General features: G+C 31.1%; 2 protein-coding genes across 2 annotated transcripts; both read right to left on the reverse strand.

Moving 5' to 3' along the window:
• Positions 1–599: 599 nt before the first annotated feature.
• Positions 600–3,221, reverse strand: LOC134690665 (Golgi-associated plant pathogenesis-related protein 1-like). Its single transcript, XM_063550656.1, has 3 exons — positions 2,957–3,221; positions 2,281–2,370; positions 600–1,364 (listed from the first exon to the last, which is right to left on the reverse strand). Exons 1-3 carry the CDS (start codon positions 3,219–3,221, stop codon positions 1,204–1,206), a joined length of 516 nt encoding a protein of 171 aa, XP_063406726.1. The 3' UTR covers positions 600–1,203.
• Positions 3,222–13,766: 10,545 nt separating this feature from the next.
• On the reverse strand, positions 13,767–19,470 carry LOC134691677 (serine protease inhibitor Cvsi-2-like). Its single transcript, XM_063552237.1, has 3 exons — positions 19,368–19,470; positions 14,683–14,820; positions 13,767–13,898 (listed from the first exon to the last, which is right to left on the reverse strand). The coding sequence occupies exons 1-3, from the start codon at positions 19,399–19,401 to the stop codon at positions 13,789–13,791; spliced, it is 282 nt and encodes a 93-aa protein (XP_063408307.1). The 5' UTR covers positions 19,402–19,470; the 3' UTR covers positions 13,767–13,788.
• Between the last annotated feature and the right edge of the window lie 692 nt (positions 19,471–20,162).

Consider the following 20,162-nt stretch of genomic DNA (forward strand, 5'->3'; position numbering starts at 1 on the left):
TAGTGATAAACGTATTTAAAAAGTAAAATCACCAAAATACTGAACTCAGAGGAAAATTCAAAACGGAAAATCCCTTATCAAATGGCAAAATCAAAAGCTCAAACACATCAAACGAATGGATAACAACTATCATATTTCTCACTTGGAACAGCCATTTTTTTTTTAGAAATGGCGGAATAAACCAGGTGTTTAATCTAAATAAACCTGTCACTTGTATGACAGTCGCATTTAAGTAACTTTATCAATTATATATCTTACAATATATTATCTCTATTAATTCAAAGACATCAACTAAATTGTTCAACCCGCATATGCATCGAACCATTGTTGTAAAAGCTGCAAAGGACACGTTAAAATTTGTATATATTGTGCAAGTTTATTCAAGATTTCTTCAAATTATTGAACATTCCAATTATATATGGAAGAAATCAATGAAATCCTCTGAAAATACTATTTATTATGTTTATTATAGAAAATCATGCGGTACATATATTTGATAAACAAGTAATTTGAATTGAAAGTATTAATTCCTTGGGAATACAAATGTACAAAGGAAAACAAAATTCATGATGATTTTTAAACACTACATCCAAAATTAAGAAAAACGTCATTTGCCAATGGATATTACGTCGGATTATGAAATTATGTCTTTAACGTGGTTAATATCAAACATCTACATGAAATTTATGTCAAATGTTTTAAGTGATGAATGGTGTAAAAATAGAATTTTTAGATTTTATGCGTAGCATCACAATATTTGCAATGGCAAACTGCAGGGAGATACCAAAATGAATTTCTAAATTTCATTATTAATAATGATTCTCATTGAACACTAATATAAAACCAGGAAAAAATCAAGTTTACTTGCAAATTTACATTGCTCTATCTATTCCTTTTTGTCACATTTTTTTTACGTTTGCTTGAGTGTGTAATAAATTGTCCATTCTTCTAAAAACATGTTACACTTGGATACAGTAATGTTTTGTATATTCAAAAATGGTCTAATTTTAATGAAAGTAACACCGCACATTAAACTTGGCGCTATAAAATTATATATTAGTAGAATTGCAGTTTTTTTTTGCATAAATCATAAGAAGTAAATCTTTCGAATATATATTGATTTTGATATCTGATGAATACAAACATAGTCATTTATACAAAAAAATAAATTAAAAGTTCGAAATGTTCCTTCAATTCGGCATATCATTTTGGTGGAAAGACATTTTTCGCATAAAAGCCAATACAATTTCCTGCTGGTCTGTAGTTGGCAACAACAACGACCCTGTCATCCTTCTTGGCTTTTCCAATTCCCATTTCTCTTGATCCTTTCCATACTACTTGGGTAAAGTGACCATATTCTTTATCTGCAATTAAATAGAAAGAATGAACTTCCTACTCCGTTGAATAAATTGTACTTATATAATACAACAGAAAGAAACTAGTGATTTCCACATTTAGAACAAACATACATATCTTAACGTTTACTTATTTATTATCCTGTAATCTATGCTTAATCTAGCATAAAATGCATGCACATTTTATATTATTTCCTTCAAATAATTGGTAAATTATTTGTTACTTCACTTAGTGCATTACGTATGAAGTATAATCACAAAAAAAATGAACACCGAAGAAAATCCAAAATGGAAAGTCCCTAATCAAATGACAAAATCAAATGACAAAACACATCAAACGAATAGAAAACAGCTGTCATATTTCTAACATGGTACAGACATTTTCAAATATAGAAAATGGTGAATTGAACCTGATTTTATAGCGCTAATCCTCTCACTTGTATGACAGTTGAATCAAATTCCATAACACTTACAACAATGCATGAACAGAACAGATATAATAGGTAAAATTGTCAAAATAGGGGTACATAAGTCATCACCGTTTCACAATATACATTAGAACAAAAACAACAAATATTTAACAAAGAAGCGCAGAAACGCTTCTATCAAATTTAACAACCACATTTTGTGCTTACTTGTTTATTTATTTTAAATCAACCCATAAAGAATTGAAATATTTCTCGTCCTGTGACTTAATGTAATATACAACATTTCTTCACTTTGTTTTCTAGATCTATAATACGCTGTCGTATTCTTACATTTTGTTTTTCTATATCATGTGTTTTGTTGTCGAATCTTAACCTATAATCTACATGTGCTTCGTACTTATAACCTTTTGTTTCGAACGCTCTTGGAAATCTTTTAGATACATATTTTTGGTTAATGCTTTTGGCCAGTGTTAATGATGTACTGTTTAAACTCTTACCTTCTCCAATTTCCTCATAAGAAGGCGGTTCCATTCCATAGAATTGGTAATTCTCGTTTTCACTGTACCAGTATTTAGTAACTTCCCTTCCTATAATTGTAAGCGATATTATATGTAACAATATTTCTGAGTGTATTATGAAATGTGATGGATTTTCCTTTAAGTATCTTCGGAAAATGTTTACCACCGTTTTACGATCAATCAAAAATAAATATCAATATACAACCCCTTGTGAGTCGTTGTTATAATTCATATTAATGAAAACAAAAACCTGTTTATATTAACATACATTATCAGAACTGTTATATCAATATATCAATATAGATTAATCATGAATCCTTCTTAAGATAATATGAAGTACACCACACACCATAGTTCGTCACCAAAAAAGAACTGACACCAGCAGTGTACAAATGAAAATAATCATTCACAAGCTCATCTGTTTTAACGTTCAACAGGAAATATCAAGGTAAATATATGAAAGTCAAGAATGTATAACTGTCCAAACGTATGTTGAACTCTATAAAAGGCCCTAAAATGACAATGTAAAACAATTCAAACGACAGAACTAACAACCTAATTTATGTAAAAATTGAACAGAAAACCAAATACAAATGTATGTATACATGTTACCCATATAGTGTGTTAGCTTTATCAATAATCATGTTATAACAACCTGCATAATCTAAGTTAGGATAATTTCCGGCCTTATCCGCTAGGTTTTCTCCAAGTTTGTTTGAGCTGTGACCATGTTTGTTGTTATTTATCAAATAGTTTGCCCATTCCTGTGCAAGTACACACAAATCTTGTGCTAAGCTAAGAGGCGGTACCCCATGCCTTTGACGTAGCGTGTTATGTTCTCTTACTGCTTCTCTTTGAAAGTCTTCTTCTGTTTGTTTAGTACAGTCAGAGTTTTGTGGTTCTCGCGTTGATTCAACCATAGCATTCTAGTGAAATTCAAAAAAGGAGAATGAATGGAAACGTGTTCAATAATTTTTTTTCGTTCTTTCATGTATCATTAAATCAGTGCCGAAGTTGACATTGTGTTTCAAAAATTTTCCTTCGTTATTGATTTTTATTATATTTCATTAAATAAACATTGATGAACATCCATACGTCACATGATTCATTCTAATGCGTAATTTACTATAAAAAAAAAAAACAGGATGAAAAGACAATGTATATATTTTAAATGCAAAACAAACTATACACAGGTTGAAACATTAAGTATGATGTGATTGGTAATAAATAAGAATAATACTTCATAAATTATTTGCATTCGATTCGCTCAGCTTAATTGTTTTTATCATGAACAGGAGCACTTCAAGTCAAATGTTTGAAAGTTAAGGATGAACATCATAAATAAAACATGTAAACAGATTTAACAGCTGTATATCTATTTTTATCTGAGCAGCACTGGTGAGTCTTATGTAGACGAAACGCGCGTCTGGCGTATTAAATTAAAACCTGGTACATTTGATTACATTTTCACAGTTCCAATGCTAATCTAATAGCAAAATGAATTAATCCTTTAGGACCTTCAAATGAACACTTACATGATGCTAACAAAGAAGGAAAGACATATGTAATATCAAGATTAATTATGACTTAACATTTTTTTTATTGATACATCCACATTATCATATACGTTACAAATGCACGACCAACACACAAGAACCACAGAAATCGGTTAATTATTGATACATTAAAATGAGTAAAAAGGGCATAAAAAATGTAGACAATACAATACTAAAAGTTGTTTTTGAACTTTTGGCTTCTGCAATCAAGATAAAACGAAAATATTCAATCACAATTTATGAAATCAATTAATCATGTTAATGAACACAGATTATTGCACAATAAAACAAATCGACAAGTTAAGAGATGCTTTTTGATTTTGAATATCTTACAATTTCTATTTGAGTAGGTTTTCCATCCAATTCAATTGTCCTGGTCTTTGTTTGTGTACTCCCATCGGGATATTCGAAGGTTTCCTCAACTTTAACAGTGGTTTCTGTCCATATACCATCAACTGATTTAGATTCGCTGCTCCAGTTTGCAGAAGTCATCGACATTATATTAGATTATATCTTCTGGAAGATCCCTTAAACAGTAAACTATCAATTGATATTAAGGGGGTACCAAGTACCTGGACTAATATGAATCTGGCTCGTTTAATTTTCATAAAAATCTGACAGAATATTTTTATTGGCCCATTAATAAAAATATAATATTGAACCACACACTTTATCGGAAATTTTTATCGGATATATAGCAGATTGAAAAAAACAAGTCTTGATCGTTGTGAAGCTTAATATTTCAATAACAATAGCATATGTGATTAAACACGTTCGGCTGATTTTCACAAAGTTATCTCTATGTAGTGTTATTTTCCACCTTAAGTCGTGCGACACAAAAATATGGACAGATATTTTATTCCGATTGATATTGGTAATTTATAGTTTCGGGCATATTTTTTTTCCTAAATCTTGTTAATTTGTTTGATGAGTTGAAACTGGAATCAGTCTATGGAAATACAAACTAACTCTGGCTTGAAAAAAAAAATATTTACAAAGTTATTTCAACATTTACACGACGGATGCCACATGTGGAGCAGGATCTGCCTACTCTTCCGGAGCACCTGAGATCACCTGTAGTTTTTTGTGGGGTTCGTGCTGCTTATTTCTGTAGTTTACAATGTTGTGGCATCTGTACTATTGTTTGTCTGTTTTGCCTTTTTCCTTTTGCCATGGCGTTGTCAGTTTATTTTCGATTTATGAGGTTGACTGTCCCTCTGTTATCTTTCGTCCCTCTTTTATAGCACACATCGAACAAAAGGATACATGTATCTGTGTCCCGTGCATATTTGATTAGTATTTAGCTGTGACTTTTCATAGCTACATGTATACGTCTTTATTGACACATATTTTGAAAAAAGTCAAAAAAAATAATCCGTTCCAACACATTAATTAAAACATATAAACGCCAAACCATAAACTTACCTGATTATTAACTATAACAACACCGAGTTTTGTGTTTCTACTTTCAAATCGTTCGGTACAATGCAGTTCCAAATTGTTATAGACGCGCATTTATATAGCATAGTCTATAATTGCAGTTCCAAGAATTAAATATGAACCCTGGAATATAACTGCGATTTCGATTTGAATATTTTATGCATTTTCTAGGGGATATTTATGGTAAACAAGTATAGATGTTTAATCACGCATATACAATTTTTAATTATAATATATGAAGATAAATCATCAATTGTTGGAAAATGGTAATCATGACTTGACTCTGTATACAAAGAATTTAAATATGAAAAGATGTTGTTTACTCCATTATTATTAGTAAACAAAACTATGAGATATAAATATAGAATTAGATCATCTGCATTATAGAATATCATGTAGACATGCATTTGTGAGTTTGCACTGATTTTTAATTTATAGTATTATATTGACGGTACACCGGCATGGTATTGATATTGTGTTTTTTATACATCTACTTTTACAAAACCGGTTTGAATATTCAAATTATGATGAAAAGCATAGCACGAGTGAATCAAAGAAAAAACAAGCGGAACTTTTATTGATACGTCAATATTGATGAAGCACTTTCAAGCACTGGCTTTGGGCGTTGTTTTGGCGGTTAGTTTTAATTAGTGGAAGAGGTCGGAGTACCTGGAGAAAAACCACAGACCTTTGATAGGAAAACTGACAAGTCTACTCAATTAAGATAAGAGTCGATTGCAACCCACGAGCGGGGTTTGAACTCAGTTTTAATTAACTAGTTACTACTGTCGTAACTACTTAGACCATTCGACCACCGATGCCCCTAACTCTTATAGTAAAATAGTTAGACAGAATGTGACTTTGTTTTCTACATGTATGTAGCAAGAAAACAAGTTTGATGAGACATTTTTGTCATTTTCTTGAAGTTTATTTAGGTACCAAGACCTTGTTGATAAATATTCCGTATCAACTTCACAAATAATACATGATGGTCTAAGAAAGGTTAGTTTTTAAAAAAGAATCAAAGTTTTGTAAACAGGAAACTTATAAAAATGACACATTATTAGTACATTATTATACAAGTGTTGGCTATTTTGCTCGACTTATAGCTTCAAAACTATCACCGTGACGATAATACGTGTATAATATGTTTGAATAAGACAATGTAAAAGGAAAAGGAAATCTGTCTCTTTGAGTATAAAAAAAATCAATCTGAGGAAATATTAACCGATGATCCACCTTAAGCCTTGTTCACTGATTTTTATATAGTTTGTTGCTATATGTTACTGTAACACCACTGTCTAAGCTTAGAGGACTGTAAGGCTCCTTCAAACGTTCTCAACCTCACAACATACTATACGTGCATGCCCGAAGTCAGGAACCTGTTATTCAGTGGTTGCCGTTTATTGCTGTGTACCGTACATTGTTTTGTACATAAATTAGGTTGTTAGTTTTTTTGTTTGATTTATTTTACATTTTCCATGACATGGCCGTTTACATGTGAATTTGCGGTTTGGACTCTGCGTATTGTTGCAGAACAAACAGTGACATACAATTGCTAATTTGTGTGCATTTGGTCCCTTGAGAAGAGTTGTCCAAACTGCAATTGTTTCTCAAACTCATTTACATGTTGTATGTCCATACGAAGAACGTATGAATTAAGTAAAGAAAACGGTATTAGATCGGGAAAAGAATATGTCCGTTTTAGAAACGGGAAATTAAAAGATGTATTTTTACACAACGTAAGAATTTTAAGACTTGCAACATAGACTTTGAAGTCAATTTCTGTTTTTATAATATACTATTTATTGATATCATCAGAAGGGAACTTGTGTGTAGAGTATAAACAATAGGAAGTTTTGATATTAATTCAATCCGGATTAGCCAAATAATAAATGCAATTACATATGTACAGCGGCATACGTATTTTTACAATCTTTCTGTTTTGCTTTTAAAAAATCGACATCTTATATAGTGTCTTTTACGTGTCTATGTGAGTTGCCGTATTTTTTTGTATCAGTTCAGTGTTTTTGTAGTTCCGTTGTTTTCCAATGATAGTTAATGTGTTTCCCTCGATTTTGGTTTGAAGCTCGCTTTCGTTTTTTTTCTCTAAATCCAATTATGAAAAGCGGTATACTATTGTTGTCTATATTTACAGGCCATTGTAATTTCAACGAAAATTGTTCACCCAATTTAGTTTAATGATAGTAAACTGATACAAGTTTGCATAAGTACGATCTTTTGGTTAAAGATCATTCATATATAATATCATGTCACTAAAGTCAGAGGGTAATGGATATAATAGTTATTAAACCATACAAATAGTATTATTAAATAAAAGACACATTACATCGCCAAGTGTCTTAAAGGAAAGAAAGCCGAACTTAGGTCATAAATTAGTATGTCGGTCATGAAAAAAATCACGTTAACGATTGCGGTACAAACTCTTTTCCAATTTACTCATAATTGTATAACCTTTAAATTTTACTAAGAAATTTGAAGAAAATTGTCCTGATATAGTAATACGACGCAAAAGAAAATGCGTAACAGAAAGAAAAAAAAACAACAGAAAACAACAATTAATAGTGTATTCATATATTTCATCATGAAATAAAATACATATTTTATTGAATTTAAAATCTTTCGGCATTGCCATAAATACATATATACAAATTTGCAGATACAAGACCTATAATAATCCAGATAGTAATCAAATATGATCAATAGGTTTTTTTACTTCACTGATTTCATTCAGCTTTAAATGCTGTGTCACGTGCATTGTGACATACTTTCCAATATATAATAATTAATTCAAAATGAACATTTGATTAACGTCGGACAGAAAATGATTTAAATATTGTTGTACACGAGTATTCAAACAAATCAACGTGTGTTATGTTAATGTTTCAAATTTTCTACAGATCATTTTCAATTCATTATAAATTCAACAACGTGTTACCATCATGCATATCTCTAATGTGCATCTTGGGCAGTTTCAAAACGTTCATAATATTTTCAAAATCGGTGAATTGCTTACTGTTTTTTTATAAGTTTAAAAATTGTATTCATCGAAGAATTATTTATTGCAAAATTGAAGTTAAAGTTATAGCACCTATAATCAAACTTTGACCAATACTTAACAGTAAGAAGAATGTTGATAGATGGAAAATATCCTAAAATACCGTATATTTTCAATTTGAAATTATAATAAATAACTTAAAATTATACCTTACATCGTTAGTTTTCAGGCCCACTCGATTTATCAAGGCTTTTGCCAATACATGATAATTTTTACCGTGTTTTGCTTTTTTTTAACGGAAATGTTCATACTGCATTCCATCTCTTATGCATGTAGTTGACAAATGTCAGGTGACTGATGCAACCTCCTACAATTCTGTAGTTTTGGTTTAAATATATAATATTTTTTTATGTTATTAATATGATAATGTATTAATATTGATGGATACCTAGAAAAAATCAAAGACAAACATGCCTTATTTCATTTTTTTTTTAATTATAGACTGTGTATACCTCAGTCAATTTTTACAGCAATAAACATGATAAAAACTCCGTAAATTTGCTTTTGTGTATTTTTGCACAGCATGTACAGATTTTGTGTCAAGCATGGATACCCTATTTAATATGCTTTTCTTTTATATAAATAAAAACTAAAATCACACAACAATCCGAGCAAAATTCATAGTGGAAGCCGCTAATCAAATGGCATTATGAAAAGTTCAAACAAATAAAACGAATGGATAATAACTGTCTTTTTTCTTACTTGGTCGATGTTTTTGTTAGATGTAGTTCTATTTGTATCCATCCGATGAGTTCAGCTTTTTTCATTTGAATTTTATAGTTTGTTCTTATGATGTACTGTTACACCACTGTCACTGATGAGTCTTTTGTGGATGCAAACGTCTCAGGCGGAAATATAAAATGTCAATCCTGGTATCTATGATAAGTTTTTTTACAACCACTGGGTCGATGCCACTGCTGTTGGAGTTTTAATTCTCCGAGGGTATGGCAACCCCAGTAGTCAGCACTTCTACTATAAAATTAAAAAAACTTTTTTTTTTTTTAAATATTAGGTTTTTCTACCTCAGGAAAAGATTACTTTAGCTTTATTTGGCAAAACTTTTAGGAATTTTTGGTCCTCAATGCTCTTTAACTTCGTACTTTATTTGGCCTTTTCGACATTTTTGTATTTGAGCGTCACTAATGAATCTTTTGTAGATGAAACGTACGTCTGGCGCAATTATATAATTTCAAACGTGGTATCTGTGAAGAGTTTAGTCACTGCAGACAGATTTTTTGTCAATATTATGGACAATTCTTTAGTGACCATGCAGATGAGCTGGCAATGTGCTGTTGTTTGCACGGAATTTTGTGAAGCTTAGGTTTCCAATACAAGCAAGGTGAGTTCTCAGAATTATTGTTCAATGTAATGTTCATTGAAGCCATGAAGGACTTATGATATTAAAATCCTTGTAAAGATGACAAAGTATTAGTATGAGAAGGCAGTAGATACATTTCTTTCTCTCAAATGATATAAATCAACAACTGAATTTAGAGTTTTCACAGAACACAAAATCGTTTAAAAATAAAACTGTCTATTATTATAGTTTAGTATAGATTTCTATGATGCTTATATACTGTTAATTTTATCGGTAAACACTATTAAAATTCAAAGTCACTAAATGAATTTGTTTTCTAGAGCAGATAAACATACAAAATTTAATCAGTTTCGCAAAATAAACAAATTTGATCTATCAGGATCTAATAATAATGGAGATCATTCTTTAATTTATAGCCTACAAATTTTCTCGGAACAAAATTTATACAATATCACCGTGACAATTCTGTAAATAATAATTATAGTGCTCTTCAAAACAAATAATTGAATGGTATTTTTGTTCGGTTAATATGACAAGATCAAAACTTTTCTTTTAAGCACGAGTCTTCAAAGTAAATCAGGGAAGTTTTGTTTTATTGCAAATCTAAATATATGTTCATACACAATTGCGATTAAATTGAAAAGTTACAAGGAAAAATAAAAGTTTTACTGAACTAGTTTAAAATTATTTTCCTCTTTTACTGCAAAGTCAATTTTTCATCATATCCTTTTGGTCAGGCTCAGGTATTTTTTTATATTTATGTTTGGAGCATATTTTTAGAATAAAAAACATACTTCAGCTTTGAAACTTTTCCGTTTCTTGTTATTAAACTATTCAAGGGGGCTCGGGGATATAAATCGATTTTTTTTTTAAATATAGAATTTCAATATTTTTTTCTATAAATGAACTTCATCATATACTTTTTTTTTAAAATGGGGTCACCGTTCATTTAATCTCACAATCTGTCTTCGAAAGAAGCTTGTATTTTTGTTAAGGCACTTTTTTTTTTAACTAATAGGAGAAATATATTAGATAATATCGAGATAATTTTTTTTTTACAGAAATTGACTTCATTTTACAATTGTTTAGTTAAAGTACAGCTTATTTGAAAATAATGATTAAAAATATATGTCATCGAGAAATCAAAAAAGATCTTTCAATTTTAATGCAAAAAAAATCATTTTTGCATCAAAGGGAGATCATTTGGATATTTTTCAATGATATATACATTATTAATATCATCTGGGGCCAAAACGAATCCATTTTTTTGGTTGACTTTTGTACTATATCATACAAATACATAATAAATTAATTTTATAATGACAAAAAATATGTTTAAAATGTTTTAGAAATTTTTGTACCCTCGAGCCTCCTTAAACATGATATTTTAGCAATATCCGTCGTTTTGAAAGACAAAATTTATTTTAATACTCATAAATATTATATTATAGACAAGATTCATCCAGCATAACATAAAGTATAAAGCTTTAAAATCTACTGTATAAAGACTTCAAAGTCAGTTTACTAAAAACATATTTCAAACAATTTGAATATTTAGAAATAAATAAATTGGTCATCCCATTAATTTATAATTCTTATATAAGGAAATCCAAAATAGTTCAATTATTCATCACAAATGTCAACTTTACGCTATCTGAACTTTAAAAAAAGAAATCAAAATTTTCGAACATTTAAAACACAATTCTGTCAATATCCGGATCAATGACAATTGACAAAATTTATTTCTTCACTACAAATATTTATAATTTTAATTTGTTTACAGTTTGATAGATTTGAAAATTATCAGAAAATTCTCATTTCGTAAAATTAAACATTGTTGTTGTAAAAGTGCAAAGCTTTACAATCAACTGTATAACTTTTAGTAAAGTCATTGGAAAAAAATGTTAAACAGTTATAAAATCAACCCGGATGTAAATAAAATTATTGGATAATTACAGTCTGCAATAAATAATTAACAACAGGCATGAAAGAAAAGTTAATTCTGAAATATTCATTGTACTAGCACATTATGTATAAGTGTGACTGTAAACAAGACTGTGTTGTAGTAATAAAGCCACGCTTTATCCAATAATTATATTCAGAACACTATACAATGTGCGACATCTAATATATTTCGTATAATTGAGCATTTATCTCATACTCTACTTGAATATGATAAAAAGGCAGGTAAAACCGGCAGTTAATGGAGTTTTAACACCAGACGTTTTGGTCTCATCTTTAATTTGAATGTCCGTCATATTTCGTAAGTGCAATCAACTAATTCAAGGTAACCTACACGCTCGTTAATCTGCACGCCGCGACATGTTTTTGTTATTGCATCTTTCTGCAGTCAGTGTTGTAAATACCATACACCGCGGTATGTCTGTAATCGTAATGCCCGAACTTTAAAGTATAGTTGTGTTTAATATCAGTGAATTGCCTTAATACAGAAGACACACATGATGTATGGTTAAAGTAACGCATTTCGTTTCTGTATAAATATCAACTGCCCTTTTCTTAAATTACGATGATATTGTCTTTCATATTGATTAAAATCAAAAACTAAGAAAACTAAATTGAAATGTTAAGGTTTTAAGGAAATGAAAATATCATTTCTTTCTAAGATACCCAAATGTACACAAAAGGAACCATTTGATAAAATATGTGTCATGTCCTTGTTTAACTTAACATAAAAACATAAGAAAGAAAGAGCACACCTTTTTCTGAAGTATCATAATATAAAATTGAGATTGAACGGGGAGAATATCAAAGGAACATCAACCAGACCAAACAGTTTAACACATTGACATTTTAAACCAACCAATTGGTCTTCAACAAAGCGAGGAAATTTCGCTCCCCTGTATTTTTTTCAGTGAAACTTTGGTGTTTTTTTAATAAAACACGCATCCAGTTGCATAGATAAGACTGACCAGTGGCGCTCAAATAAAAATAGTAGGAAGGTCAAGTGAAGAACATAGTTGAAGGGTATTGCAAACTTTTTTTTTCCATTGTGTAAAGTATGGCTGATGTTTTGAATACAAATGAATTTAATTCAATTCATGATTGTGATAAAACATACATGCCGACTTCAAAGATTACCGATACCCTATTGAATCAATCCTTATTCAACAGTGAACAGTTATTCTTTATAAAAGAGAGGCAAATATAACAGAGGGACATTCAAACTCATGCATCTAAAATTAACTGACAATGCAATAGCTCAAAAGAAAAAACAGACAATCAGTAGTACACAAAACACAACATGGAAAACTAAAGGCTGAGCAACACAAAACCTACTAAAATGCGATATAGCAGGTGTTCCAGAAGGATAAGCAGGTTCTGCTCTATATGTGGCACTCCTTAAAACAATGTTACATGTTATTTTTTTCCTTGCTTATACACCGATATAAGTGGGCAAGGATAAAGATTAGACCGTTGGTTCTCCCGTTTGAATGGTCTTACACTAGAACGGTGCACTTTATAGCTTGCTGTTTGGTGTGAGCGTAGGCCCCGTGTTGAAGACTGTAACTTGACCTATGATGGTTTACTTTTATGAACTGTGACTTGGATGGACAATCCATTACATCATTCTCAAAGAGATTTACATATTATACTGGATAATCGCAACATGTTTTATTTCTTCTTTTAAAAATGGATACCATTTTATATCTACTCTTTTATTTAAATTGTTGCATCATTTTGTTCACGCAGACGCAAGCAGTGTTGGGTTTGTAGTCATTAGTTGTTACTTTAAAACATTGAACTGCAAGAAAAACTATAAACGGAAAGTTTCAAAGCATTCTGACACTAAACGGATATTATACACCAAACATGAATTTCAACACAAATCGGGCAGTTTCATAAATTACACATTATATCACAAACATATCGTTTGAAACACAATTTGTTTTCTCTTGAATCTTTGTCTTTCGTGATAATAGAGATGCATAATAATGTAGAAGATGAATTTTACCTTTAACCCAAATTTCATACAATGGGATGATAAAAGATAAAAATATGCTTGAAAAAAAACTTATTAGTCCGTTGACGTATATGGAAGTAGAATAAACGATTGAAATGAAATATTTAATTGCTTATTTGCCGATACCACCGATTCCTCCATAACAACGACAAAACTTGTCAACACAGTGCGCAGAGCCAATTCTGCATTTGGTACTAGTGCAATCTGATGCTCCTGTACATGCTGAAAAAAAAATAAACAAATTGTTTCATATTAAAGGTTATACCTTGATAATAGGTATTGAAAATACAGGCAAATGTAAAAACTAACCTGTCAAAATAGTGCGCGTATCCAATTCTGCATTTAGTACAAGTAATATGTTGCACCTGTAGCTTTACTTATGAAGATGTATAGAAGCATTATGTCTACATGAGGTATAAAGCTTATTGCTAAAACTCTGTTAAGCTGGTTAGAAATACATATTTTCTATTTTTCAGATTACAGGAATTGACAATTCAGGCAAATAGGATATATGTGGCGCGAGGGGGTAATCACAGTTTAAGTATGCTAAAATCTTAGTGTTTTATATACATCGAGGAATTAATTGTTTGACGTTTACATTTTATATGTACTATGTTTATAGGCAATTCATTTAAACCGATAATTTAACATTGCTAAAATAAAAAGAAATAAATACCCTCTCGTTGGTTTATAATGTTCTTAATCAATATGTAATCATAGAAAAGTTGTCTAATTCATTGTTCACCCTAATCTTGAATCATGTTCAAAATTGAAATTAAAAATGTGACAATTAACATGATTAAAAAGCTATTTGTTTATTACATGGTATTTAACTATAGATGTAATAGTTAATTTAGGGGGAAATCAATAGACTAGACCGTTGCACTTTACTCAAAAGAATTGCATGTTAAAATCAAACTGGAATTCGAAAATTTTGCTAAACAATCAAGTTGATTGAAAACAACATACTTAAAAAATTTCCATTTATTTTAAATTAACGTATTACCTCCTCCTGCCTCGCCATCACTACAGACACATTCGTGTCTTCCAAAGACTAATTGAAGACATTTAGATGCATGTCCTGATGTGCATTTTGTGTCTGTGCAATCGGAATCATTTGAACATGTCTCAGCATAGATAGAGGCTGGTAAAAACAAAGGTATATCAATAAAGGCAACAGTAGTATACCGCTGTTCGACAGTTATACATCGATTGAGAGAAAACAAATATAGGTTCCAAACTAAAACTGAGGGCACACACATCAACTATAACAGAAATAAAACGAGACAACAGAAACACTGAAAAGCAACAAAAACTGTTATGGGCTATCAACATAGAATCAGTGAAAGTCTGTAAAGAAAATGACCAGCTGTTTACTCTTGAAAGCTTTGTTAGTCTTGTATTGTTTTAATTTTAGTTTCTTGTGTACAATTTGGAAATTAGTATGGCGTTCTTTATCACTGAACTAGTATATATTTGTTTAGGGGCCAGCTGAAGGACGCCTCCGGGTGCGGGAATTTCTCGCTATATTGAAGACCTGTTGGTGACCTTCTGCTGTTGTTTTTTTATTTGGTCGGGTTGTTGTCTCTTTGACACATTCCCCATTTCCATTCTCAATTTTATTCAATGATATAAAAAAAAAAAGGGCTTACGACAACAAAAGGAAATTCAACCTTATTTATAATAACTTATTTAGACGGAAACGCCATGGCTTAACTTTTCACTATTGCTGTCTATGAAAACTATAATTGTTGTATATTCTAATTGTTTTCCAAATAAAAGAGACAAATAGAGACCAATGATCAATATCTACAATTAATGGAAGTCCGATACCAGTGTATGTCTAGTCATGTATAACTTTGATAGAACAGGCAAACCGCATACACATCAATTAACGATTACTGGAAGTCCCATACCAGTGTATGTCTAGTCATGTATAACTTTAATACAACAGGCTAACCGCATACACATCAATCAACAATTAATGGAAGTCCCATACCAGTGTATGTCTAGTCATGTATAACTTTAATACAACAGGCTAACCGCATACACATCAATCAACAATTAATGGAAGTCCCATACCAGTGTATGTCTAGTCATGTATAACTTTGATACAACAGGCTAGCAGCATACACATCAATCAACAATTGATGGAAGTCCCATACCAGTGTATGTCTAGTCATGCATAACTTTGATACAAAAGGCTAGCAGCATACACATCAATCAACGATTAATGGAAGTCCCATACCAGTGTATGTCTAGTCATGTATAACTTTAATACAACAGGCTAACCGCATACACATCAATTAACGATTAATGGAAGTCCCATACCAGTGTATGTCTAGTCATGTATAACTTTAATACAACAGGCTAACCGCAAACACATCAATCAACGATTAATGGAAGTCCCATACCAGTGTATGTCTAGTCATGTATAACTTTAATACAACATGCAAACCGCAAACACATCAATCAACGATTAATGGAAGTCCCATACCAGTGTATGTCTAGTCATGTATAACTTTAATACAACAGGCTAACCGCAAACACATCAATCAACGATTAATGGAAGTCCCATACCAGTGTATGGCTAGTCATGTATAACTTTAATACAACATGCAAACCGCAAACACATCAATCAACGATTAATGGAAGTCCCATACCAGTGTATGTCTAGTCATGTATAACTTTAATACAACATGCAAACCGCAAACACATCAATCAACGATTAATGGAAGTCCCATACCAGTGTATGTCTAGTCATGTATAACTTTAATACAACAGGCTAACCGCATACACATCAATCAACGATTAATGGAAGTCCCATACCAGTGTATGTCTAGTCATGTATAACTGTAATACAACATGCAAACCGCAAACACATCAATCAACGATTAATGGAAGTCCCATACCAGTGTATGTCTAGTCATGTATAACTTTAATACAACAGGCTAACCGCATACACATCAATTAACGATTAATGGAAGTCCCATACCAGTGTATTTAAATTTTAGTTTCTTGTGTACAATTTGGAAATTAGTATGGCGTTCATTATCACTGAACTAGTATATATTTGTTTAGGGGCCAGCTGAAGGACGCCTCCGGGTGCGGGAATTTCTCGCTACATTGAAGACCTGTTGGTGACCTTCTGCTGTTGTGTTTTTTTATTTTGGTCGGGTTGTTGTCTCTTTGACACATTCCCCATTTCCATTCTCAATTTTATGTCTAGTCATGTATAACTTTAATACAACAGGCTAACCGCAAACACATCAATCAACGATTAATGGAAGTCCCATACCAGTGTATGTCTAGTCATGTATAACTTTAATACAACATGCAAACCGCAAACACATCAATCAACGATTAATGGAAGTCCCATACCAGTGTATGTCTAGTCATGTATAACTTTAATACAACAGGCTAACCGCAAACACATCAATCAACGATTAATGGAAGTCCCATACCAGTGTATGTCTAGTCACGTATAACTTTAATACAACATGCAAACCGCAAACACATCAATCAACGATTAATGGAAGTCCCATACCAGTGTATGTCTAGTCATGTATAACTTTAATACAACATGCAAACCGCAAACACATCAATCAACGATTAATGGAAGTCCCATACCAGTGTATGTCTAGTCATGTATAACTTTAATACAACATGCAAACCGCAAACACATCAATCAACGATTATTGGAAGTCCCATACCAGTGTATGTCTAGTCATGTATAACTTTAATACAACAGGCTAACCGCAAACACATCAATCAACGATTAATGGAAGTCCCATACCAGTGTATGTCTAGTCATGTATAACTTTAATACAACATGCAAACCGCAAACACATCAATCAACGATTAATGGAAGTCCCATACCAGTGTATGTCTAGTCATGTATAACTTTAATACAACATGCAAACCGCAAACACATCAATCAACGATTAATGGAAGTCCCATACCAGTGTATGTCTAGTCATGTATAACTTTAATACAACATGCAAACCGCAAACACATCAATTAACGATTAATGGAAGTCCCATACCAGTGTATGTCTAGTCATGTATAACTTTAATACAACATGCAAACCGCAAACACATCAATCAACGATTAATGGAAGTCCCATACCAGTGTATGTCTAGTCATGTATAACTTTAATACAACATGCAAACCGCAAACACATCAATCAACGATTAATGGAAGTCCCATACCAGTGTATGTCTAGTCATGTATAACTTTAATACAACATGCAAACCGCAAACACATCAATCAACGATTAATGGAAGTCCCATACCAGTGTATGTCTAGTCATGTATAACTTTAATACAACATGCAAACCGCAAACACATCAATCAACGATTAATGGAAGTCCCATACCAGTGTATGTCTAGTCATGTATAACTTTAATACAACATGCAAACCGCAAACACATCAATCAACGATTAATGGAAGTCCCATACCAGTGTATGTCTAGTCATGTATAACTTTAATACAACATGCAAACCGCAAACACATCAATCAATGATTAATGGAAGTCCCATACCAGTGTATGTCTAGTCATGTATAACTTTAATACAACATGCAAACCGCAAACACATCAATCAACGATTAATGGAAGTCCCATACCAGTGTATGTCTAGTCATGTATAACTTTAATACAACATGCAAACCGCAAACACATCAATCAACGATTAATGGAAGTCCCATACCAGTGTATGTCTAGTCATGTATAACTTTAATACAACAGGCTAACCGCAAACACATCAATCAACGATTAATGGAAGTCCCATACCAGTGTATGTCTAGTCATGTATAACTTGAATACAACAGGCTAACCGCAAACACATCAATCAACAATTGTGAAGTTTGATTTAAAAAATTAATATATGAATGCATAATTAAATATTGTTAATTCCAAGTATTCCGGTGCATTCATTGCATTTATTTTAGAAACTATGATAATTGGTCCAATTCCAATGTGGACTTTTTGTCGAATTCATTCAGATCGTTTGCGAAGAGTATACTTGATTTTTATTTGAATGTAAAAGTTGAATTTTTTTTCCTTGACACTTAATGATGAAATCAGCTTAACAAAATTACACATTTCAGATTTAAAAACGATTTTGTTTTTTTCAATTTTTCTTTATGTAACATATTACTAGCTTTTCAATGCTTAAGGCAACCAAGACATAGTTTAATTGCTTTTAAATGTAAATTTGTTGAAAAGCGTTTGTTTTGTATTTCATTTTTTTCCATTTTTGTATTCAGTTAACTCAGTGTCAAATTATCTTGAGCATATAGATAATTCAATTTCATTTCAATAAGACGGAAATTCAGCATACTACTGTTTTTTATTAAAAAAAATCATAAAAGAGGAATGAATTTTGAAAATGCATTCAATAATCAGACTGAAATATTTCTACAACAGAATAATTTCATAAAGCATCCAATTCAAAGGATTTTATATATATAAAAAAAAGTCGTAGCACGACAATATTTTCCAAATAACTTTTTAAACTTTCCGTTCTTAAGTAATTAATCAAGATCAACCTTTAGCTTCGAATGGTACTACTTCATTAAATAAGAGGGACGAACAATACCAGAGGGACAGTCAAACTCATAAATCGAAAATAAACTGACAACACCATGACTAAAAATGAAAAAGATAAGATTAACTGTTATAATACTTACCAACGAGACAAGCAAATATAATAGCAACCTTCATTTTGGTGATTATCCGCTGTAAATAATGAAATCAAATAACTTTCTGCCGTCTTAAGTAGGTTAGAAAATCTAAAGGTTAGGTCATTGATAGATTGTACATATGTGAATCACGATTTCGTTTTGACTTGACAATATTTCGTCATGGGAATTATAAATACTTCATTATTGTGACTTTTCTTTACATTTATCAGGAATTGCGGATCGATGTTTCACATTGTAAAAGTTATGAAGTACAACATGTATATAAAAAACTTAAAAAGACAATGGAAAAATATATCCAAATAATGATTATAATAGCACCCGATATCAAACAGTATAAAATTATACAAAATGGAATAAAAGCTACAACAATTATAATATATAAATAGTAAAATGATTCGGAAACATTCTTATATTGCCAAAAAAAATCAACAACTGATATAGTTGATTCCAATACCGAAATTCAGAAAAGAAACTATTTTGACCAAAATTTGTTGAGATCAGTATTTTCAAACTGATGTGTATAATTTATTTTACTGTTGAACTACTGAATGTACAACAAAAGCACAGGTTATACATGCTATACTAGAATTAAGGTGGTACCTAACACAACAGGGAGATAACTCTGTACAATCAGCTACGCGTTTTAATGAACGTTGTATTGTTAAGCAAATATTAAGCTTTTTAATGATCAAAATTGGTGTTAATCAAACTGCTCTTTATCCAATCATTTTTTCCGATAATGTGTCTGGTTCAAAAAAAAATATATTTTTATATTTTTGT

This window comes from Mytilus trossulus, chromosome 11 (genome assembly GCF_036588685.1).
Source record: "Mytilus trossulus isolate FHL-02 chromosome 11, PNRI_Mtr1.1.1.hap1, whole genome shotgun sequence".
In the NCBI taxonomy this organism is placed as follows: domain Eukaryota; kingdom Metazoa; phylum Mollusca; class Bivalvia; order Mytilida; family Mytilidae; genus Mytilus; species Mytilus trossulus.